Source organism: Malurus melanocephalus, unplaced genomic scaffold (genome assembly GCF_030028575.1).
Source record: "Malurus melanocephalus ecotype Western Australia unplaced genomic scaffold, MMel_1.1 scaffold_12, whole genome shotgun sequence".
Classification (NCBI taxonomy): Eukaryota; Metazoa; Chordata; class Aves; order Passeriformes; family Maluridae; genus Malurus; species Malurus melanocephalus.
In genome coordinates, this window is record NW_026623244.1 from 1,174,928 (window position 1) to 1,199,885 (window position 24,958).

The following is a 24,958-nucleotide window of genomic DNA, read 5'->3' on the forward strand; positions in this document are numbered from 1 at the left end:
AAAAAAAAAAAAAAAAAAAAAAAGAAGAAGAAGAAGGAAAAAAGCCTTCATCTATTTCTTTGGCTCGGGGAAGAGATCAGCTGTGGTTTCATGCTATCAGAGGATGGAATGCTGAAGGGGGAAGTATATCGCTGTGTGCCTCCATGTGTTTGAGTTTCTATTCCCAATGCGTAACATACAGAGTTAATTTTGCTTAATTACATGTCATATGGGTCTCAGAGCTCAGTGGGAATGGAGATGCCTTCATGCACATGGTTCAACTTTTGCACTTTGAGTAGCATGAATATGAATTTCAACCCTAAGCTCTCCATATAGCTCCTGTGTGTTTGGATGAAATGAAGGTATTCAGGTGATCTCCAGCCATAACCCTTGGTCAGGTACCTTGTGCCAGGTCTCAGTCACACTTGGTTTTGTGCCTTATCTCAAATAGAAGATGTCAGTCTGGCTRTTGAGGAAAATCAGGGGAGTTTCAAGATGCAAATATATTCTCAAGGCTCAAGTTTCTGTACACATAAAGAGTAGTAGCAAAGTAATTTTGTATTGGTTTACTTTAAAAACAGTGTCACAGAATCTGATAGCAGTGCTAAGAAAAATAGTTGGTGAAAAAGCTGTCTTCATTACTGACTACAAACTCTAAGTGTTGGGAAGGAGAGAGTGGACTTCCTTGTAAAAATATTTCTGTGCTTTTAATCTGCCTGGCAAATCATTGGTGATTAAATGATAATCTGAGTTGCTTGTTTGAAATGTCATATATCTCCACTGCAGTCTGCCCACACCACTAGAGACTTTTAGGAATTAAGGAGTCTGGGAACAGAAATGACTACAATGTATTTAAACATGAATTAAGRAAAGCCAACAGAACAATTTCAATTTATGTATCAAAATACTCTCGAGGATGCAGATTGACCTCYATTACTCAGGGTTTGTCACTGTCTCAACTCCTTTGGACAGCAAACACTGAGAAAGAGACAGAAAGATGATTTACTCTCCCTTTAGCTTCTGTCTTGTCTGGTGCAATGTCTGCTGTGCAGCTCCCCCAGCCGTGCTGCTCCGTGGCTCTGACAGCTCCTCATGTTTTGCAGCCACTGCTTTCCCTCATCGTTGAAACTCATGATAGTCTTACATCTTCGCTAAAGGGGTTGAAGCTGAGCCTTGCTTTCCTGACAGGCAGAGGGGTAAAGTGTGACGTATCTGGGAAAGGAGGAATCCCAGAGAGTGAAGCTTCTGGATCTGCTGTCCCAYAGCAATGAGGAGAAGCTTTTAAAAGAGCCTTTGCACCCTAAGTCCCACAGTGATGAGGTCCYCTAACTGAACCCATCATCTCCAAGGGAAGCTGTTCCTGCAGGAGGATTCTGCAGGCTTGCCAGATCTCCAAAGGCCATGCAGGAGAAACCCTCTGGGACAGATAGAAATCAAAGTGAATTAGAAAATTGATAGGCACAGCATGTTGCCAATACACCTAGTCATCTCCAGTCTTCTCCACTTGGAGCATTTCTTAGGCTTTATTGAACAAATGTCAGGACACTCTTCACTTTTTAAACAACTTTGTGAATGTGCCACTGTTGTGTATCTGCATGTATTTAGACAGATGGAAACACATGTATACACACATCAATATTTATTAACTCTCAGTGATTACAGCAGCAAAGTCAGTCCCTGAAGACAAGATTTACCATAAAACTTTTCCATAACATTGTTAATATAGCCTTCATATCTAAATTASATTGCAAGTGACATATAAATTCAACATAAGATCATTTTATGCTTCAGAAATTTCAAGTCTCACTGTGGATAGCTTAATGTGATATCCAGGCAGTTTGCTCTGTAGCAATGTTCMCAGTCTTCCTTTCACATTCATTGCTACATTTCAAATTAGTAATGTTATCCTGGGGTAATGCTGATGAGAAAGCAGATCCAGCTCCCCTCTCCTTTGTCATTGAAGAAGAGTGTATCCAGCTTGTGTGACGTGTTTGACACCAGTGATGTTTTAATAGCAGTAGMAGTAGGAAATATTTTTCTTGCCAGTAATGAGGCTCGGTGTCAGCTAAAGGTGGTGCCCCGCAGGAAGACTTTAAACAAAATTGCTGGATTCTAATTCTTAAAAGGCTGGAAATGTGYTCTTTTTGAGAAAGGCATTTGTTCGGTATGAAGTGATCCTGGCTAATGAAGAAGGGACCTGCCAGAGCTACTTTTAGTTCCACCCACTGCTTTCATTGTTATTCTTGTAGCTATGGCTGGCACTAGAGTTAGGATGGTGGCGTCTGTTCTCATACAGAAATGGAAAAAGAATGGAAATATGTCTGCAAATAAAGATTAAAAGATAAAAAGAGCAAGAGTTTAAGAGAAAGTGATCTTCCCTATATAGCGGCAGATATGGCATAGATTGTACCTCTCCTTGGATTTTTCTTCTACAAGACTACATTTTTGGTCTGATCTAAGGGCTAACAGTGTGCCAGGTGCAGTCTGGATTGCAGGAGATCAGAGTTCCAACTTGGAAATTGTTATAGTTAAGAGAAACCATTAAATAATTTCCTTTATTGGTTTGCAGACATAAACCAATACTTCAGCCGCACACTAAGGCTTCACTGAAACCAGTGAGGCTCAGAGGCATTAACCTTATATATCATCACTTGGGAGAGGAAAAATATATCAATGAATCATATACAGGATAGTAAGACATTAAAAAAAATGGAGTAATGCAGGGCTCCTTGCTGCTGCTGCTATTGCAAAGCAGCAGCACAGCCTTCCTTCATTAGCAGAAAAGAGGTGAAGAATACGTATACAAAGAGTACTTTACACAGACAGAGATTATTTGCTATATCTGCTTTACTTTCTATTTCAGCAGTATTTTTTTTTTTTTCTGTCCTTGCTGGGAGAAGCAAGTTTTGTATTTCAGAGTGTCACTGGGGAGAAAAAGATTTTATTTCAAGCTCCATTTTATTTGATACTACTTTCTCCTGACTTAATGAGTGAAATGTGCGTGTATAAAAAAGTGATGAGACAGGGATACATGGGGTACCTGTTTTGTTTTTAAGAACTCCAAAATCAGAACCCCATTAAAGTTGACTTTAAAACTTACGGGCAGACTAAATGAAAAGATGAAAACTTGCCCAGTAGTTGATTGGCTTTTCTTTATTTTTCATTAAGCCTTGTGAATTGGATGATGGTGGTGATTTAAATAGCTATTTTATAATGATAAATTAATATCTTCTAGCTGTCAGTCAATCATTACCACATCTCTAATCATGTGAATTGAGTTCCACATGCCAGAAGAGCTGTGGAACATTGACAGCTCCACAAAGCTCCAGACTGGCGTGGGAGCTAAGCTGGGGTAGAGGACTATATTTTGGGGACTGTGCCATCCCTGGCTTGGTCTGAGGGGTCTCTGTTTCGGGCACCATACAGCAGGAATTACATTTGCATATGATATCACTTCTATGGAAAAAGCAACTTATTCATGARCAGTAGCATTTTCACATGAAATACAACTTCAGGCATGGCTGAGAAAACAACCATTTAATTGAAGTAGAAATGACCCCGAGAATTAATAGAGGGTGCAAAAAAATCCCAAATAAATATTACTCACTGCAAGCAAATGCTAGATATTTAAGGCAAGGGGATGCACACAAAATAAATGAATATCATTTTAAATAAGTAATTTGGGGTAATCGCTCTCTGATTCCTCTGGAGGATGGAGCATGCTGCAAGATACAAAACCCCATTTCTGACAGCCCGGCTCCCCAAATATAGAGGCTACTGCCTGCCCCTCGGGTGGGATTCCTGTGAAGGCAGGCGGCCATCGGGTGATTTGGCCAACATTGACACTGCCCATGTGCGGGGTGTGCCGGTGCCACGGGCGCTGTGCCTGCCCAGCGATGCTGCCTGTGCCCAGCTGTCACTGCCCGGGCTCCTGCCAGTGCAGACCACGCCACGACTGGGTCCCACCGGCTCTGGAGAGCACCAGGAGGAAGCACAGCCATAGCCAAATATTTTTTTCCTCAGTTYTGCTTATCCCGAATCAGGTCTTGCAGCTCCCTTCTGTAATTTCTTCCCCTCCTATAGCAGCTGTCTGGGGTTTCAGCTGTTCCGCATGATTAGAGGTGCCAGCACCCCTTAAATCACTGTGGGAAAAGTAAGGGTGCATTTTCTATCCTAGAAGAAAAAAGACAAAGTTTGGGATTTGTTTCGGTTTTTTATTTTTTTTCCTTGTGCTTTCCAAGTGCTTGTCAGAGATAACTAGGAGAGGGACTGAAGGTTATTCACAAATTAATTACCCTCGGGGCTGCCAGCCACGCCAGCTCAGCCCRGAGCAGCCGCATCCCTGCAGCAATCAGTTCGCATTCCCTTTCCTCTCCGAGGGGACGTTAAGGGTTAATTCAGTAGCTGTGCATTTAACAGCACAATTTAAAGGGGAAAAATGCCACCCCTCTCCCCTGGCTCGGCGCTCGTGGATGGTTCGCTCTGGCGGGCTGATCACATGCTGCCGAGCCCCCGGTGCTGCGGCAGCCCCAGCCGGTGCTGCTGATGGGCCGCTGCTGCCCGGGACGCCCCCGGCCCCCGCCCGCCCATGCCCGGCCGCCCTCACCTCCGCTTTAAGGGAGGGAGGGCGCAGCACGAGCCCTTCAGCATATGGGTGGAAATTTGGGAGGCACCCATTCTCTCAGCACCGTTCCCAGCTCTAACCATGTCTATTTGTTGTTGTCTGTTTTTCAGGGACTATGGATCTTCAAAGAGAAAATCAGGTAAGAYGCCAGACTTTTTTATGTACTGCATGATTCTAGAGAAGACCTTATCCCCTGCTTTCCACTGTTAAACCTTCTGTTTATCTTGTGTAGCAGTTTAACTTTTTATTGCTGAATCCTGCTGGAGATAAGCATCAGTTTCTTTCCTTTGCRCTGGAGAGAGGAAACCCACCTTATATAGTATCTCAGTTAAAATGACTGCTTTTCTCTGACTGTATTTATACAGCTCCATCTCCAATGTGAGATTATAATTGTGTTAAATTTCTCTCTCTTTCATTGCAAGTGGCCAAAATGCAGAGTCAGACTTGGGGTTCTTTTCTGGAGGGGAAGGGTATCTTTTTCTGTGTGGATTTGAATATTTTATTGTGCCTTTTCAAATGGCTCTGGTGAAGCTTCTGATGCAAAATGTTCTCAGTGCTTGTGTCTGGGTTTGGGTTGCCTTAAAGGCTGTAGTTCAGTGTTTTGTTTTTAAAATCCTGGATTGAAATGTCCTATAAAACCCTGATTTGAAACTATATAAATCCAATTTTTCCCTCCCCATGTAGCTCTTAGTGATTTTTACAGATGTRTTTTCAATAGGGACGTGTAATTATGGGCCTCTGGGTTTGGCTGCTCTGAGCTGGATRTGTCAGGGCTTTCTATTTTTTAATTTTTTTTTTATTTTTTTTCCCAAACATCATTAAGCACCTGCAACTCTCATTGACTTTGTTTGGAACCTTGGATGCTTCAAATTGCATTCAGGGCATCCAGAGAGAAGCCTTTCAAACCAATAGTGACTCCTAGAAGACCCTGGCCTGTGTGCAGGGAGGGGAGGATTTTTTTCTTCTTGCTTTTTAAGATGATAAAGAAACACTGCAGTGGCTTAATCTCTGGGAGGGAAGGGAAGATGAATGTAACGTACTGGACTCCAGTGAATATCACTGCCTAGATTGATTTGTTGGTTAATTATGAGGGCTTTTAAGCTGCCATCCTGTAATAAGCTAAGTGATGCACTAAAGTGAAGCTGTTGCTTAACCCCAGTGGCCTGTGCATCAAATGGCAGCTGCCTTTGCAGGCCAATACTTTTGGTGTTTTTCCCTGAATTTCCCTGAGGTGGGGTGTGGTAATGAAGAGACAAGTGGGGTACAGGGTGCTGGTCCCACACAATAAACTGGGGCACACTTTGTCTGCTCAGTCTCCTGCGAAGCTTCTGTCTGGGTTGCACTTCTGAGACTTCCTAAATGTAAAATTAAGCAAAGTGTTTGTTCACAATGGCCCATGAATTAAATTGGGGGCAGCGCTTTCTCTGGGGGGGGGGGGGCTGACCTTAAATAAAAAGGTCCAAGAGACTCGGTAGAAGGCAGAGCTGAATGTGAGAGTTCCTGGCTCAGTGCCACATCCTGAGCACTGGGGGCTTTTGGGCCATGTAAAAATCTTTGAAAAATGTTCCTAAAGTCTCTGRGGCAACCTGATTTAGCACTGACCTGGAACAGCATTAGGAGACCTGGMGAGCTTTGGGCTCAGTGCGCCAGTTTACATGAAAGACTGCTGCAATTCATGTGCAAGAGATGCAAGGAACTGCTCTGGGAGTGGAAGGGAAATGCTGCCTCTCTACTCCTGGGGCTCTGGGGGCACGTTGGAGCTGATCTGCTATGACATCATGAGAGAAGCGATGAAGTTGAGCCAGTGTAGCTGAGATGCCATTTGTGGATGCTCTGCCCTGCTGGACTCTTTGGCCACTTGCCCTGGGAGCCCAAAGTGACATGGTCATCCATCCTGTGAGGGTCAATCCGCCAGGGCTCCCTCCTTTAGTTGTCTCGGCTCYCCATGCTGCCAGATCTCCTTCTGGGACTGTTTCTCTTTGCTTTTTGGTGCCAGGCTGCTTGTGCAGCCAGGGCTTGGAAGCTGTGGGGCTGAGGGACACTCTTTCTCCACTAAGCACATGCAAAGAGGAATGTGAAGCAGCTTTCTGAGCAAATTGAGCTGCATAAAGGCACTCTGTTCTTGGCCATCTTCTTGCTTGATTTTAGAATGGCAGAGGAATGCTTCCTTCTGTTTGGAGCTGGGTGTTGTGGGAGTGTGCATGCAATGAGTGAAGGAATATGCCAAGGCAGTCACCAGTTACAGCCTCCAACAAAGACCAGCTCTATGACCCTTGAAAAAGGAATGGGGTAAATAAGCACAGATTTTCAGRACTGCTGTGAGGGTATTTTAAGATAACAAATAGCTTTGAAATGCAGTTTATTCCACAGGTCCAGAACATGGAACTACTCCATCTTTAAACAAGAGACAAATAGGCATTTTTAAACACAAGCACCTCCCAACAAATGAGACCTTGTGAACACTTTTTGTGCCTTGACCAAAGATGTGCTGGGAGGAGCTGTTGGGTGTGAGCACAGCTGTCCTACACTGTCTGGCAGGAATCCCACAGCTGCTGTGTCTCAGGCATGTGCAGGCATGACACGAGCATGGCCGATTRCAGAAACATTTGGAGAATGCCTCAGACAGCCAACATCACCTCTACCCTGACCTCTGCCTCGCCAGAGTGAGTGTCTAGCTAGTCCTGCACTCACCCCTTAGAGSAGGGAGAAACTGGAGAAGTTCAGAGTTTAATAGGAGTTATGGAAACATTTACCGCTGCAGTTGATGCTRGTTGTAAACATTTGAGACCTTCTGAACCAAATGCAATAGCGTGGCACGTCCTTAGCTAAACAAAAGGGAGTCTTGTGCTGATCTGGGGCATCTCTGCATGCCAGCCCTGAGCCAGGCTTCCTCTGGTGCAAAAGGCTGTGTAAACACACAGTCCTTTCCTTGGATGTGATCGAATTATAAATGCTTTAACCTGCAGCCAGCTCAGAGACATGGAGCTTCACCGGGGCTCTGTGGAAGCACAGCATTTGCTGTGGCCTGAGATGCCACATGTGCTGGTACCTTGGACTTGGGGGGCTTTATTTGGCACTGCAGAGCTGCTTSAGAAGGCTGCCTTCATGTTTCCAGGCAATTGAATTGTCGCTCTATGACCATCTGTCAGTGCTGGAGAGCCCTCAGTACAACTGTGAGGAGTGGTTACCATGGGCATATTCTGTTCACTGCAACAAATGGACTCTCTTCTTGATCCACCCAAAGACCCWCTGCAGCAAAATGGGAAGGAATTTCTTTTCAAGTTCCAATTTGTCAATTGCATTATCCAAGTGAACAGCTACTCATTTGTCACTCAAAACAGGCATTTCTTCTATGCTGGTATCCATTGTGTGGTTTTCTGTCTTCAAATCAAAATAAGGGTAGAGTTGCTGCAAATCTAGGAATGGGTATTTGTATGGTACATTACAAACCACAAATTAGGTTAATCCATTCTGCAAACCCCACCAGCTACCATCTGTGCATGGTGAACTAATTAACCCTTGAGATATCTGCTAATCCTGATGTGGCTTATGAAACCAGTTGGAGTATGTTTCTCCCCRCAGATGTCATCGTGTCTCCCACCCCACAAACCCCCTTGCTGGCTCAAGCAAGCTGCAGAMTCCTGGAGTAAGATGATCTCTCTCTCTTCCCTTGCTGAGAATCCTTCCTGGCTGGTTTCATGCCAGAGCTGTCAGATCCCARTCATGAAGCTGAAGCAAGCATCTGGGACCTGGTGTTTTTGGCAGTAGGGAGCTGGTGTGGGCTTCACAGCTTTTCTGTGCTGAGTCTCAGGGCTCCTCAGCTACTGTGGGGATTCTCTTTGCTAGCTGTGAGATCCAGCACAAGAGATGMTTTCAAAAGCATCTCTGCCACCTGCCTTGTAGGCAACCACGTCCTTGTGGTCACGACTTTCTGTGTGCCCTGGCAGGAGCACTGGTGGCCACCCCCTTCAGAAATCATAGCCAGACTTCCCCCTGCTCTGACTGCCCAGCTTGCTGGTGGCAGGGCTGCCAAGCTGCTGCTCCTGGGCTTCCTCTGGCACCTTGTTGCTGTGCTGCAGGATGCTTCTCCAAGTGAGGGGGAGTAAACTTTAATAAGACAGAAGTTACGGCTCCATCAGTACTGCAGTGTCTCCTTTCCCTCATTATTCGGATCCTGTCTGCATCGAGCTGGCTGTGCTTTGGCTGAGTCTGGCAGCTGAAGTCTATTTAAATAGTCCCTGTAATTGAGCACTTAGAATATTAACTTAACATTTTGGTTCAAGCCAGTGTTGCCTCAGGATGCTGATGAGGCTTTCTTGAGTTAGTAAACCATCTTTCAGCTGGGTTCTCATGTCCATTTTTTTGACTAGCAAGATTATGGCTACACACAGCCAACAATTGCTGCTTTCTTTCCCTCCTGTAATCTAAAACTAGGAAGGATGTATCTGCTGGCAAGTTAATAAAAACTTCAGAGTCCACTGGAAGATACTTTACAAACTTTTTATAGAAACATGTGTAATGCTCTCTTTTCTCTCAAAGGGGAAATTACTGAGTTGAGTTGTAGCAATGACAGAAGCGAGGCCTCAAGCGAGAAACAAGCAGATTGTTGTAACAACACCAAGGGCCCTTGTGGCTGATCACTTTGTGGGATGCTGCCTAGGAATTATGGGTGGAGCTGACGCCAAAAGTTGTTTCCTTGGCCTAATTCTTCATTACTGGAGAAACCTTCTTCCTTACTCTCATGCACTAAGGATGTATGCTCTGTCAGCTTCAGGGAGTTGCCTTAATTGCTGTTTCTTTGCATTATCAGGGATAGGGTTTTTTATGCTTCCTTTTTAATTACAAAGGGAAATGGCTCAAYTTGTGGCTTTTTCTATCCTTACAGCTGAGCTGTGTTCCTTACTTCAGAGCTTAACCTTTCTGGTTCTGTCACACTGCATGTGTCTAGAGCTTCCATRGCATGTCTTGCTCTTTTTTCCCCTTTTTGTAAATGAGCTTTATTTTCTTGACTAAGTTTGAGATGCCTCCTTTAAGAGAATATGGAGAAAATGAATAATGTGTCCCAGCCCTTCTGTGCTTAATCATTCAAGGAGGTTACAAGTGTGTGAGCCCCCAGATGGACCAGCAGGGCTGTGTGGCTGGAGCTGTTTTTACCTGTTGCAGGACTGAGGTGCTGACCCTGGGAACAAAGCTTGTTTGATGCAATCGAGTGTGGAGGTCTCTGCCAGCTTCACAGGCCTGTGGCAGGCATTTAGCTACACGTGGATACAGGCAGAGAAGGGAATGCACAGCCTCCAGCCCTGGCAGGTGTTTTGTAATATTTGTGGGAAGTGGCTGCAGTAGAGGGAGAAGGAAGGACAGCTGCAGGAGATGCACAATGTTGCCTTTCCTTTGCCCTGAAGACTGCTGCAGTATTGATGGAATGTCATCTGGAGTGGTGGATGCCTTTTTAGTATTAGAWCTGGGGGCACGCCTTAACAAATCCAGGTGACTGTGAAATCTGTCTCAGTTTTACCTTCTCAGTCAGAAGAACTCTTTAAGCCTTTYAACTGGGTTCTCAAAGGAGCCAAATCTAAGTGTGTTACTAAAGAGACTGAAAAATCCAATTAACTACATTGGTCTATCCCAGCATGAGGCAATGCATCTTGTGTCAGGGTGGTTAACTGCAGCAGATGCTTGGGGCTATGTGCCCCAAGCAGGCAGTTGGTAATTGCTTAGTGAATCTGAGCCCAGGTGGTAGCAACAAAGCTAGAATGGTATTTTGAACTCAAATGTTTCTTTGAGTCGTTCTGCTCTCTTAGTGATTGTCTCTGAAGTCTGTCTCCCCATAGACCCTCTGAAAGCTTCAGCTTGGAAGGTCATTTTTTATTATTTCTTTTTTTTTATAAGGTGAATATGAATARGGGTGTAAGTCTGTCCAAGCCCATGGCAAAGTCCCAGGAACATCTTAAATCATGTAACTTGGTTTTGGTGTCWTAATTCTTGTAAGAAATCTGCAGTATGACATGATCCCTGCAGACTGAGGCACGTGCTCTGGTTTGTGTTCTGATGAACCCCACGTGTGCACCGTGCTCCTTGCATTGTTCCTGCAATGAGGGCAGAAATAGCGATGGTGGACTGGCCCATGGTGGCACTGGACCTGCTGGTGAGCATGGCTGGATGAGGGCATTTGCCAGCCACTGTTTTACCACTTCACAAGCATGTACTGACAGGATTGCTCTTGATCAGAAATGGGGATCTGTTCCCTCATATACGATTAACCTTCTTGGCTGTATGTAGTAATTACTGCATGGAATTTAAAAACAGCCGATTCTGGCAGAACATTTTGGTTCTCACAGAGCTGCTTGGAGTTTTTTTTTCCTTTTCAGGAAGATAAAGGATTTATTAATAAAAGAAGGATAGCGTAGGCAAAAGCATAGCAATTAAGGACCAAACAAACCATTTAATTACTGGGAATATACATCTTGGGCCTGGTTCTGGAAGAATTTAGTAGTAAATKATCTCAGTGTGCATTTTGAGTTCAGTGTCAATGGCGGAGCTTCCTCTTCTCATGATAGTTATTCTTCTGCAGGTGATAAATCTGCTAAACTTCTGATCAGTTTATTGACTTTTGATGCAGTTACTCCCCAAAGACCTAATTTTCTTTCCTGATTTTTTTTAATCATACAATTAAGGAACATCCCTTTCTGTGGGTTTGGGTATCGTTTTCAAGGCAGGCCTACTGCTCTGTGCTCAGGTACAATAACAGAGAGCAGGATTTGAGGAAGAGMTGCCTCTGAGTCAGGAGGCAGATTTCACATCCTTGCAGCATCTGCATGTGTGTGACCCAATTCTGCATCTTCAGTCAAGATGTGAATCTGTCCACTCCAATCCCACACTCCAAATCCAGCCTGTAGTATTCTGGCAGGAGGAAGCTGATCTCACACTTCTCCTTGTACACCATATTTTTAAAGTCACTGCTTAAACTGAAGTGCTTTGGACTCCTGCCTGAGGCTACTGAAGAGACAAGCAGATAGGAGACTTCAYTCTGCACTGCCTCAGTTTTCTGCTGACAGGACATGTGGTCCAGTAGATGTATAGGATCACTGTCCTCTTCTGGGTGGCCCATATGCTGGGGTGGGAGGAAGATGGGATAAGAGAGAAAGAGATGTTTGTGTGCTGTGTGGGTTTTTTGTTTTGCTCCTTGGCTTTTAAACTGAAGTGTGGGGACAGGGTGCAGGATTAAGGAAAAGAATGTGTTTGTGTTCTTTGCCGTTCCCAGTTCAAGCATCGCTGCTGCAGAGAGCCCTGTGTCCAGGAGACAGGGCAGGGAGACTGGGTGCAGGGAGGGCTGGAAAAATGAGGTGTGGCAGGAGCACAGCCATGGCAGAACAGCTTGAACCTTGCAAATGCCTCAGAGAGTCTTCAGCTGAGCGCCGAAAAAGCAGCACTTAGTACTTTAGGGGATATGATGGCATTTTTCTGGGTTTTAAGGAATTCTCTGTTCTCCATCTGCTCCTGTTCTGCCTCCCTCTTCTGTCTGTCAGAGGCAGATGGTATTAACGCCGCTTGCGTGGGTTTTTCCTCTCTTGCACAGAGAGTACTGGTATTTTGATTTTGGCATGCTAGATAAGGCAGGTGAGAAGTGTACTTGGGAGCTGAAATGGAGGGTGATGATCCTCAGCCACTGCAGGAATCTGTATGTGGCACAGATGGGTCTGTCTGGCTGAGAGGAGCAGACAAAATCCTCCCTGGACATTCTGGGTAATTTAGTCTTAGGCTGGTGAGCACTTGAATCTCTCTCCTGAGATTCTGGAAGCCTGGATGTAGGGGGTGTATCCTCAGTCTGTTGCGAGCACTCACCCCTAAAATAGTGCTCCCTAAGTGCCTCCAGCTTTGTGTGTGGCTTCACACTGGTCCCATTCTAACTGGCCTGTGTCCAGGCTGTGTGACAGGACAAATCCTCTCTGCTTTGCTCTGGATGGAGTGGCTCACCTCACCAGAGATGGCTGGCAATATTACTTAAGGAGGTGACCAGCAGCAATTACAATGTATGAATTGATTATTGTGCRTTTCTGCCTGGACATGCCGATGCTGCTGCGTGTTCTGTGCTCGGCAGCGTGGCTGCTTCACAGTTGGGACTTGACTCTTCCTCCATTTTTTGAGCCACAAATGAATCTCAGCATGTGTACATACCTGTGAGTTTCCAAGTGCAGCGTCTGAGCTTTTCTGCCCTCCTCCTTGGCAGTGCTGGAGGCTGATTTTTACCTCGGAGGGGTGATGCTCTCAGTTTGTACAGCTGTAGATGTGGATTAGCATTCAGATATTCTAGGCACTTCCCAGAAAAACTTGGAACTGCTACAAAACTCTATGTGCAGGGGCTGTACCACRGCGATCATGTGGGAAACAATCCTCACTTGCCATGTGGAAAGAGTTAATGTGAGCTATGGCTGCCAGAACAAAAACTAAACAGTCCTGGATACTTCTGGGTCTGCGAATGGGATTTAAACAGGCTTTTGCAGAGGTAAACAGAGTGAAAAATTGGGACTAAGTTTTCTTTGCATTTGTACTTTTAGAAAGGATGAAGGACTGGATGAGGCTGTGAAAACGCAGCTGTGAGCGTGTCACTGTGCAGTTTGTCAAGCACACGATCCTCTGGCCCCGCTCCTCCRTTCCAACTCAGGAAAGGGCTCCCTGGTTGTGGATTTCTCCCCTGCAGGAGTGAGTTATCCAGATGATGAATTTCTGAGGCACGCTCAAGTCACGTGAAAGCCAGATGTGAACATTTTCCAAGCAGTGTGTGTGGGTCTAGCATGCGCCAGGCTACGTGGCAAGTGGACGTGGTCTGAGGTTGGTCTGCAGCATGGAGCCGGGGGGTGAGGAGCCCCAGCAGCTCCCAGGGGGATCATTTCTGCCAGGGAAGGAGGAAGGTGTTGGCTGGGCCGGTCACTGCAGCTCAGCACCTCTGCCCCCCACCCCCACACTGGCAAGCCCTCCCCAGGCTGTTCGTGACGGAGCTGAACTTGGTGAATAGGACTAAAATTAAAGGCCTTGTTTAATGCYTGCTGCCAATCCTCTTACTCAGACACTTTAGCTGGATTTGCATGTTTGATAATCTACTAGTCAAATATTTTTTCAAGATACAGCCCTCTTGAACAGATGGCATGGGGAGTGGAGGTGATGTTCAGTGCCAAGTGTATAGGAGAGGAGATATCTCTGCAGGGATGAGAGATTTACTTTAAAATGCAGTCTCCTATTGGAGGGAACAATAATATGTGTTTATTGCTTCAAGGACTATCTTAAAACGCTTGCTTTAAACATGATTCATCAGCATCCACAAACATAAGAGCAAGGAAAGCTTATTTAAGCTACCCTGGTGTGGGACAGTGTTGAYTGCTGCTTGCCCAGCAATTACAGTAATAAATGAATCTGTCATTGTGGTACCTAAGGAGTGTAATATCTGACAGGGTCCACCCTGGGCCAGGCACTGGGCACAGATGTGGTTTTTGTTTAGATCTTTCGGGAGCCTGGAGGAAGAAACATCAATGGTGCAGTTCAATGGGGTGCYCTGAGCAGGGCTGTGTGAGATAGATCAAAACACTTGCAACCTTTCTGTGCCATCCTCCCATTTCTCTGACTGTCTGTTGTTCTCTGCCTAATTGAATGAGTTAATTGTGTGAGCCAAGAGTAAGTGGCAATGGTTGCAGTTCAGATGAAGGCTCGTCTGCATTTTTCCTCTTYCCAGCCATGTTGTAAAACTACACATAGGTTCTGTATTCGAATAATTCCTTGGTAAAATAGTTCTGTTTCTGGGGGAGATTAGTGACACCAAATATTTCTCTCTCCATCCCCTGCTCYAGTACTGTTGTATCTTACTGCCTTCCCATTTAACCAAAGTATCAAACCCCAGCTGAAGGGGAGGGGATGAGAGGAGAGAAACCTGGAGGCAGACTGACAGAGCATTGTCAGTGAGTGTGGGAGATGGAGGTTTTGGAGAGGCTCAAAAGGGTATGGAAGAACACTGAGCATGCTGCACTGTCTGCAGATGGAAGTGGAAACAAGCCCCAYGGTTTTGGTGCTCCTCACTGAGCTTTGTGCTCTTGACTGGCCARCCTCACCTTGTCAGGAGGAGAAGCRGGARTTTGTTCCTCAGCTTGTCTGAAGAGTGCAGAAAGGAAACAAGAAGAGAAAAAGTGGAGGCAAAATCTCAGCAAGAAGCCCTGGACYGAGCAGACTGAGTTTGGCTCTTAGGTTCTTTACCTGCTTGGGGCAGTGAGGTRTCTCACCTGAGCCCCCAGGACAACAGCACTGTGCTTCGTTTATACCAACTCCTTGGCGGGCTTGTGTTCCAAAATGTAAATGAAATACAGGCTTAACTTCTGTTTTCTGCCATATGTGATGAACATTGCAGCCAACAAGGCTCCATGCCAGTTCTAAGAAGTGGACACGTCTAAGGAACACTGTGGTCAGCCCRCTTGTTGCTGACTTGTCAGATATGGCTGTTGGGATGAGAACACGCCCATTCTTCAGAAGAAGCATTTCTTTYCCCCCAGCTCCAGTCTGAGGAATCACTGACTGTATTGCTTATTTTCTTTTCACCTCTCCAATTGAGAAAGGAAGGGTGTAAGTCTRGAAAATGAGTCTGCAAAACGCTCAGCTGCATTTGTGGAACAGACCACTGTTGGAAACGGACCAGATGTCAATATCTCTTCGGTATGGCAGTTTATTCTTGTAATCCTTTTTTCAGTAATTTAAGTTGCACCTTAGCAGCTGGGAGATTTTGGTTTTCCTGGTTGATGTTAAAGGTAGGGTTTCATGAGAACAAAACAGTTTTATTAGTTAAATGGCCCTAGARCTGTTATATCCTGTGGAAGGCAACTTCCAAAGAACAGGCCATACCTGTATAATTAAACTTTTTGCCCTCCAAAGCAAGGTAACCACATCCAGATCACTTGTAGGGACCTGTCTTTGAYCCACGCTAACTTCTCAGCTATGCACAGAAATCATTTGAGGCAAAGGTTACATAGCCAGAACTACAACCTCACTCATGACCASTATCATCCAATTCCCCTGAATTACTGCAGGACTATTGTTGGGAAATGGGTAGYTGAACACACTAGACAGCTGCACAGACAGTTTTTTTTTTAAGTTTGTTACAAAGGTCCCTGATAGTCCCAGCAACATGAAACCTGTGATTCTGTAGGAAAGTGTGCTGGCACCAATGTTAAATAATGGATGCTGAACTGAATGTTTCAGACAGTGTTACTAACAGAAACCTGCAACAGTAGCTGCTGCTAAAATGCCTGTGGAGGAGCTTCTCCGCACCTGCTAGAGCAGGGGCCCACCTGAATGGGCAGTACTGATGTGTTATTTAGTCACATGAATGTGACATTTGGTAATTACCACGAAAGTGGCATCTGGATTTTGGTAGCATTGAGCTCATGCACTTAATTCTAGACTGGCTCCAAGTATTGTAGGTTTTTGTGGAAGCTTGMTCTGCTCTAACTGTACACAAGACAAATAGTCTGCTGTTAAAATGAGATGAGTGGAGCTGTATCACAAGCATAAAGCATTAGTCCCCAGAAGTCTGGCGCCGGTTCCCTTGCCAGTGGTGGGAGGAGCAGCAAACAAACCAGTCTCACTGGCAGCAGAAAAGCTTCTGCTGAAGTCTAGAATAATGTTTCATGTTCACCATGGCAACCAGCTTAACTTTGTCTTCAAAGCTTTATGCTCCTTCAACTCCTTCCTTTTCTTTCACACCTGAGGAACCCCCTTGACACATCTGGGTATTGCCTAATTCCGTCGTGGCAGCTTGGAAGCGATGGAATGGGGTTCAGCAGCCACTTCAGTGGCACGCCTGCTCTGCTGCTATTTCTGTGCAGTGTGGCTCCAAAGGAAAACCTCCCCTATGCTCTTCACAACTGCCTCAGCCTCGTGGCTTAGTTGTAATTTATGGATCCATGTTCCTTTTGAGCTTTTAAAAATAAATCCRGTAGGAGGAGTTTGTTCTGGCTCTACCTAAAGTCGGCAGCAGGGGCTGTGGGGACTGGTGTTAAGAGCAGAATTGGGATGCCATTGCTCTRGGAGTGGCCTGCTTTGAGCAGGCAACTTTAGTTTTCCTTCCAAATACTGAGATTCCTCCTCCCTGCACTTCCAAATCATCTGAGACCAGCCGGTGTTCAGCCGTGTGGCAGTGGGGGAGAGGAGTGGCAGGAAGCGAAGGTTTGTTCGTTTACCATTACCAATCCCGTTGGAAACCAGCTCCAAGCCCCATGCAGAATTCCAGTAAAACCCTGTCCTAAAGGGGAAACCTGGGGCCGTTCAAAGCTTGTGTTTTGTTGGCTCAGGCACAGCATGTTTCTGAGGCCTCTGACCTCCTCCCCATAYGCTGGCTCCCGCCGCGGCTCTTCGTTTGAGCTCTCTGTGAAGTGGAATCTATCACTAATGTCTGATATTTTTATTATTTGTAGGGGGGACTCTTAAAAGCTGGTAGCGATTAAAGCTTAAATGTCTTGGAATAAAAAAAAAAAAATCCCCAAGAAGGAAGTTTAATGCTAAGCAGATGTGCGGGAGCAGCTGAAATATGCTGGCTGTCTTCTGCTTCAGAAGCAACCTCATCCACTTCTAGCTGCTGTCAGGCTGGGGCAGCTGAGAAGTGCTGCTGCTTTTATGCTGCTTCTTGGGCTGGGAAGCCCATACTGGTGACCTGTGGGATTGTCTACCAGTTAATACTTCTATTGCCTTCTATTCTGGCTTAAATCAATAGTTTCAACAAGGAGAAAAAAATTACTTTGTTTAAAAAGAATTTTTTTTAAAAAAAAAGTGAAAATGGCTAACAGAATTGAGTTTTTTTTTTTATGGTGAGATCTCACATGAGTAGATATGTACTGTACATGTAGATATGGCTGCTGTGGATCTGGGTTTAAACTCTTTTCTTCTGGGGCAGACAGATCCAGTGTAGCCTAAACTTGTGTTAAGTGCAACTCATTTCTTCTAACTGTGGGTGTTTTGGTCTTTTGCTGCAACTTGGGTTGGGACAAACTTTGAAATCTTCCCAGTTGTTCTTTCAATACATCATCTGCTTGATTTATCATTGTCATATTCAGGTTATTCTGTCTGGAAAAAGATCTGACAGCTGACTGAAGTTCATAATCGTGTTCTGAAGGCAGTGGAAGTCTATTCAAAAGCTAATAGACAAGTTGCTGACAACAACTCCTTCACACCCTTTCCCGTGCATGCCCCAAGTCTRTAATAGAAACATGCTGTATATTCCCTCCATGAACTACAGCACAAGTTACTCTGCCAGATTATTTCCTGTTGCACTYTTCCAATGTAGAGGCCTTTTCATTTTTKCTGAAATGGTAGTCCAAAGTAAATYATTGCTATTTACCACTGTCTATTTTGTAGTGTATTGTGACATTCGAGCACATGGGTTTGGGAGTCAGACAGTCGAAAGACTTCAGATTTTTCTCCAAGCTGCCACTATAGAGAGCTTACTGTAAAGTAATTCAAACAGATTCAGTGTTTTGCTTACATGTAGTTTTGTTCCATATGATGCAAATTGTGTCCCTGTTTTAAAGAAAGGATTTCAAAAGCTCACCAGTCCCTTAATGCTGAGAAAATAGCAATGTGTTTCTTGAATCTCTGGTTACCACTTGGAAAGTTTGAAAGCTGTTTCTTAAGGTTTGCATCACATTAGCAATTTCTCAGTTACATATGTACTATGAATTGCATTACTATCTATTAATCTTTTAACTGACTTGGAGATGCTCTGTAGTTCAAAAAAAACAGCAAATAGACAAGGCCACCAGTGTAGCCTGCTTTTCTCTCCAAGTGGTTGATGAGTGCATTCTCTGTTATTAAGCTGCTGGGTCCAGAACAGGATCCTCCATTGCAAATGTGTTTTTCAAATTGTATTTTGGAGTTGTTGCAATTTAGGAGATTCTTAGACTGTCATATAAACATCTCTTTCTAGATGTATCTTCTCTGGGGCAATGAGAGTAATAGCTGTGTTTCTGCATCCTCATCCCACAGAAGGGGAATGTTTGTTATTTAGAAACTGGGGAAAACTTGCTAATTTTCAAAACATACTTCCGGTGTATTCACGAAAAAAAAGTAACATTTAACATTTGAAAATTATTCCCAAATACCTAAGCCAAGTATTTGCCCCTTACTTCATGGAGGGAGAGGGAAATCTTTTGGCCTTGTTGGTAGCGACTGTTATCAGCTTTCTCCTTAACCTGATCTGTCTCATTCATTGGTTAAAAAAATGGAATTTCTTGTTATACATTGAAAGTACCTTTATTGGAGCTTTGTGCTTTTTTCTATGGTGCATTGTTTGTCTATTGTTATTTTCCTTAATACAATTCCAGGGTAACAAGATACTTGTAGAAACTTATCTGTGTTTGCTAAGCTCAGTCKCTGTGAGTTGCTTGTGTGTCTTTTGGGTCTCATTAACAGCTGCAAAGATAAATAGTTTTGCAGGTCTGAGGCATATCAAGTCAAACTGTCTCTTGGTATGTGTTTTCTGAGCTATTGGGGATAAGCTTAGGACATAYCTTATTCTGAGAGCTCAAAATTGGATCACCTACATATAAGTCTCGTAAGTTCTGCAAATCCACTAAAATGTAAAAATTAACTGAGTGGTTCTGTTCTTATGATTTGACCTTCTGTGTCCCCATCATGCCAACGCGACTCTTAAGAAAAACCTAATGTCTCTTTCAAAGCTGTCTTTACTAACTCTCACACTTTCTGATATGACTGGTTTGACTGTTTTCTTGTGTCTCTAATTACTTTCTCTTTTCATGGCTGCCCTATGATTGGATCTCAAGTTTGGATGTCCAGTTTGTCTGAGACTCCAAAAAAGAATGTCACTCCAGGTAAATTCCTGTGTCTTGGTGTTCTGCATGCTATTAAAAACAGAATGCTCTGGTTCAACTGTGGGGGGTTTTGGACTTGTCTTGAATGTGAGTCTCTGACAGTGGATACCCAGGGTCTGTTGTCTGCTTGTGTATTGGTTTTTCATGATGCATGATTTCTGGTAAGGAAGAGCTTTGCTTTATGGTATAAGGAATCAGGACTTAGACCGAGTAACCAGTAGATTTCTTCTGCAAACATTTTTCACCTGACATGGAATATCACAGAAGAGTTCTTTTTTCCTTCAGACTTAGAAGGAGAACTCACAAGTGATAGATCCTGTGTCTGTACAGGATGCTCTGTGAGTCACTCAAGCAGTTAAGGCTACCCATAGGTCTTGGGGCAAGGAAAGATGGAAATGCTCCTGCTGATTTCCATACCAGATTTGGTAAATATTCAAGTTCATGCYCTGTTAAAAGTATGTGAACAAAATCCCACCATTCTTGGTGGATGAGTGCTTGCTTGTCTGAAGTTTTTAGTGAGCAAGACTGCTGTGATTCCAGAAATGCTATCCTTGACAGAAGTTGAATATATCCTTGGGGAGTTCTGCCTCATCTTTGTAGAATAGATCTGATTTGAGGGTGGTAATTGGATATAAAAGTGCAGAAGTATCTGAAGTATTCAGTCACAGGAGCCTGCTGCTTCATAGCACATGGGGAGTTGAGACAAAAATATAAGGAGACTGAGCAGGAGAGAAACATGTTCAGGAGGATACAGAAGAGGTGGTGTCCCTGAGGAAGAAGGACAGGAACCCCTCAGATTACCTGGCTGGGGAGTGAGGCTGGGTTTCTTTGACTCAAAAGATGTGTTGGGACTGTTTCATGTTGCTATACATAAAACGGCAAACAGATTGCCAAGGATTTTAGCCTTCTCAAAGGGCAAGAAAGCAAAATCTTTATTAGATACAATTTTTTTCCTTCKTACTGCTTTTAGCTAAATGCATGTTGATAGTTTGGCTAAAAAAAAGAAAAGATCTGTGCATGATGGGAGTGCAAATATAAGTGATTGCTTTGCATGGTGCTTGAGAAGGTCAATGTTCATACACAGTGCTCTTCAAAAGCCTTATGTACATTTAGCAAGTTCTTAGCTCCCCGTGCTGTTCCAGTTCATGTGGCCTTTCAGTTTGCTTCTCATCCAAATGARTCCCCAGTTTCCCAAATAGGTGTTCTTCAGTCTGGATCTGCCATAGGCTGTATCCTGGTGTGTCAAGCTGGTAGAGCAGACTTGAATTTGGATATGATCTTTACCTGTGTAGTACATTTATGTGTCCTAGATAGGCTGAGCCTATCAGAACAGAAGCTAGTTTCATSCTGCCCAAGCTCTAGCTGAGTTTATGAACCTGCTCCATGGAGAGGAGACTCTAACCCAGATGTGAAAATGTTTTAATTTTGTACTCTGGAAAAAGATGGGTGCCACAAAGCCACATCCTGAGAGGAGCTGTGGTGTGGCACTAGTTTGGGGATCCTGACTGCTGTTAAACTCCTTGGCTGGTCTGCTCCATGCCGTGTGGAGGAATGGGAATGTGTTGCACCACTGAGCAGGACTAGGACAAATGCCAGAGTATATTGGTGACTTCAGCCTGGTGGAAGACCCAGTTTGGCAGCTGTGTGAAAATCTCCAAGCAGTTTAACAGATTTGTGTGCAAAATACTTAAATATTCTTAACTGTTGCTACCTGTAACCTAGTTGGTTGGAATTGCTGCTCAGAGCGCCAACTTTCCAAGAAAGAGTGGAAAGAGGACTCAACTWTTTACTTTCACCCTCCTGCCTCTAATTTTCCTTGGCTCTGCTTAAAAACCTTGCAGATCAAAAATAAAAAGTATAAATCCCGAGACTAATAGGCTCCACTTGGCAAAGGTCAGCACTGAATTTTTCTGTTGGTCAGGATTTCGTTGGAAATGCTGCTGAGGGCTGTAAAGAGGGAAGAGCTGAACTCTTGAGAGAGCGCCTGCCATTTGCCGTGGGCCAGGCTCATTGCTGAGGCGCTCCCCTTGGGGGATGTTTTGCTGCTGGATTTAGCTGTGCATCACACACACTCCAGTGCTGGAAGCCACAGCCTGCCTTATAGCTGCCACTTGTCCCAGACTCTTGGAGGATTACCCAGATCTTGGTTCTTGGAAGTGCTAGAAAATACTGGGCATGTCTTATGCTGGGGAGTGAATCCAGACACCAGGTTCATTTTCTACTATGATTGCTGGTCARGTTCTCTTCCTGGCTGTTGGTGTGGGTCCCCTCTAGCTGTTTGTAGCATCCACTCAGGTCAGGAGGGACATAATGCAGCTCATGGAGTGACCATCTAGGTCCGATTTTGGCTCATTTAGCCAAAAAGATAGCAAGAAAAGCTAGAGCTCTGGCTACTACAGCCCTGAGTACTGAAAGACTTACAGAGCGCATGAGCACTGTGGAGTTGGGATGGATGGATGCTCACTCAGGGAGAAACTTCTTGTATRTCAGTCATGGCTGCTAACCTGCAGTGAGAGGGTTTACATGCTGACCTGCCCATTGCTGCGTACATGATGCTCAGTCTTGATTTATTCTCAGGCATTCTTTGGGACTTGGACCAGGTTTTAGGCCAAACTTCTCTGGCTTTGGGTCATCTGCATTACTTAGGTGGTCAGACAAGACCAAGACATCCCCTGTCTGCTTTCTACCCATCTCTGTCTAATAGCAGGATGTCATCTGGTTCTGAAACTCTCTTCTGAAAAWGCAATAGAGTGTCTTTGTGCTTTATAAAAGAGCTACCTGGCCAAGATCAGGGAAGAACTACAGRAATGATAGTGCCTTAATAACCCATTTGATAGACTAACCCAAATAATAATTCTTTTCTTCTATAATTGGTATTAATCCAGACCTTGAGACTGGAGTTGTACTGAATTTCTGTAGTAACTGTGGGAGGTGATGGACTTCTGTCTCTGTCCCTAAAACTTTGTGGCTCAGGGCTGCTTCACCAAGAGCCTCTGAGCTCTGAAGTAAAACACTACTAGGATTGGGAGGATTGCTGTCTGGCAGAAGGGATGGAGGTGAATCCTCTTCACTCACAGTTTGTGGCAATAAGCAATAGTAGTCTTGCCTCCAGGAATAATTGATGTATAAATAGAGTCTGAGTTTTGGTAAGTGCAATAGGGCTGAATTGTGACAGGATGGAATGCAGGAGCATCCAGGAGATGAGTCAAAGCCCCAGTCGTTTAGGGCCCATTAAGAATAAAAGAAGGACAAAAATCCAAAACACCAAGACAAAACAAAACCCCCCTCACTGAGCAGAAGCGAGATCCTAGACAGAGAAAAASAGTTTTGATCTGAATCCATGTTGTCCCCGTAGAGATTTGTGGCAGGCTTCATCAGTCTGATCCTGCTGCTTACTCTAGGAACCAGTTATTTTAGGAACTGCTTCTCCAGCACTGCTGCGATACGATGAACTCTGGTGTATTCTTGCATGCATTACATGGCAGAGTCTGTTTTATCTTGTGTGCAGTACACATTCAGCCCAATTTTTAGGCGGACCTAAGCTCTCTATCTTAACACGGTTCAGGATAAATCATGAGTGGGAGGCTTAAAGAAAACACACTGTTTTAATATGTTTATTTATCATAGTCCTGTGGTCCTTCTGATAAGAAAGAGAAGCGGTGAAGTTTTTAGTGGAAGGCATTCCATGTGTTTAGAGCARAGCACACGATTGCTGTAAGTGGTTAGACTGATCTGAGGATTTTAAGTAGGCTTGCTGCTATTCTTGGTATTTTTTTTTCTCTTCGTCCTTCCCCAAAAGGAGTTTTCCAGAGAGACATGAAAGTTTACCCTTCAAGAGCTGGCTTTATCCAGAAACCGCAGCTCTAGATCCAAGCTACCGCAGTTACTCCTCCCCGTGCGTGGAAAAGTGTAGAGCTCTGCCATTATCTTATGGAATGCCAGGACACTCGGGGCCGTTCTGCCAGACATCCCTGCGTGCAGACCCTGCACGTGTCCCCACAGTTGTGCCCGTGGCAGGGCTGGACTACCTGCCAGTTCCTTGTTGGGCTGTGACTCACCCTTATGGCGTTCGCCGGCCGTTTCTGTGGTTTTGGCTGCTTCTGCAGGACTTCCACTGACCAGCCCAGTACTAATTCATTTAGTCTCAATCTGTAAACACTTGATTGATAATCGTGAAAGAGCAATATAAAAGCTTGTGCGCTCTATGGATTAAAAGAGCAGACATGTTTATAGCCTGATAACAACAGAGTAATCTGGCAAAGATCAGGAGTCTCACAGGATTCCCATATCCAGATGATTTTAGTTTTGGAGTCCGGTTGGTGGTTTTCATTTTTGGCTATTGCAAAACCATCATAGGTCTTAGCTGTTGCAACACAGGAGGAGGAGGATGATGTTGTTGGAACGGATGCTCCGTGCTCTTATTTAGGCGGCTTTCACAGTAGCTGCTGGTCTCCGAATACAGCAGGAGGAATGATGCTCCCTCCTCGCTGCCTGGTGAGGGGGACAGGGTGCAACTGTGTCACTTAGTAGTGCCAGCTRTGAGGGGCATGGACAAGCTCCAATGACATTTCTGCTCAGCCCCAGGAAGAGAACTGCTGAGGTGAGGAGCGGGAGGATTGTAAAGTGGAGCCCTATGGAGAGGAGGAGGGGTATCCTCAAGACTTTAACCAGGAAACGGACTCGAGGCAAAAAGAAATGGAGAGGCAAGCAAACTCTTATTTCTGCCAGCAATCTCTGCTCTGGGGAGGGCTTGCAAGCTGGAGCTTAACCAAAACACTAATTCTGCTTTTTTGGAGGGAGAGGAGGGGGGACCTTTACCTGGCACATCAATCTTATCCTRTCCTCTGCTCTCCATTTCTCCTGCCTGGGCTGAAGATGCTTTTTTAGAAAAGTAAAGCTATTGTTGTCAGGGCGGCATTGCAGCTGTGTGTAAGCTTGCTGGGGAGCTTGTGCCACGCTGCATCCCTCTGCTCTGGTGTGCTCACTCTGAGCAGGCTKTTACTCTTCAATGTGTGCTGTGTCCTGTGTTACAAATTAGACCTGAACTAATTGGCAGGGRTGCGGAAGCGCCCACGGCAGTGGGTGTAACTGGTGCTGTGCTCCCTGTGGTGTTGCCTGCCTTGTTCTTTTGAGTCCCCTTCAGGGAGTCTGACATAGTGTAATGTTGTGGGCATGCTGCATGTCACTGAGGAGTAATTCATCTAAAGATGCTCATGRGGGATGGAAAGCTGAGGAGGATTTACCCTGCTGATTGCGCCTGAAGGGAATGTAGTAACAACCCAAACCAGGCTACCCAGAAAATGGTTAAAGCTTCTGGTTACYGGAAGGAGCTGTTTGTCTTTTCCTCCTCCCCTTCTTCCTTTCATTCCTGTRTTACTGAAATCTTCCCTCCTGTGCAGTACCTAATCTTGGGTGGTGGTCACTCCAGGAGCCACAGGGACCCCACCCCTTGAAAGGGGGATATCCTCTAGGCATATGATCTGCCGTAGCTGTAAAT

General features: G+C 44.8%; 1 protein-coding gene across 4 annotated transcripts in view; it reads left to right on the plus strand.

Moving 5' to 3' along the window:
• The window catches only part of SH3PXD2A (SH3 and PX domains 2A), a 234,843-nt gene that overhangs the window by 146,791 nt on the left and 63,094 nt on the right, over positions 1 to 24,958 (plus strand). For 3 of the 4 annotated variants that reach the window (XM_057379494.1, XM_057379484.1, XM_057379501.1), the window contains one exon: positions 4,714 to 4,742. In XM_057379494.1, the coding sequence (XP_057235477.1) occupies positions 4,714 to 4,742 (29 nt within the window). Of the gene's footprint in view, positions 1 to 4,713; positions 4,743 to 23,950; positions 24,062 to 24,958 lie in introns of those variants that run through there. The other variant, XM_057379510.1, reaches the window with a different exon arrangement.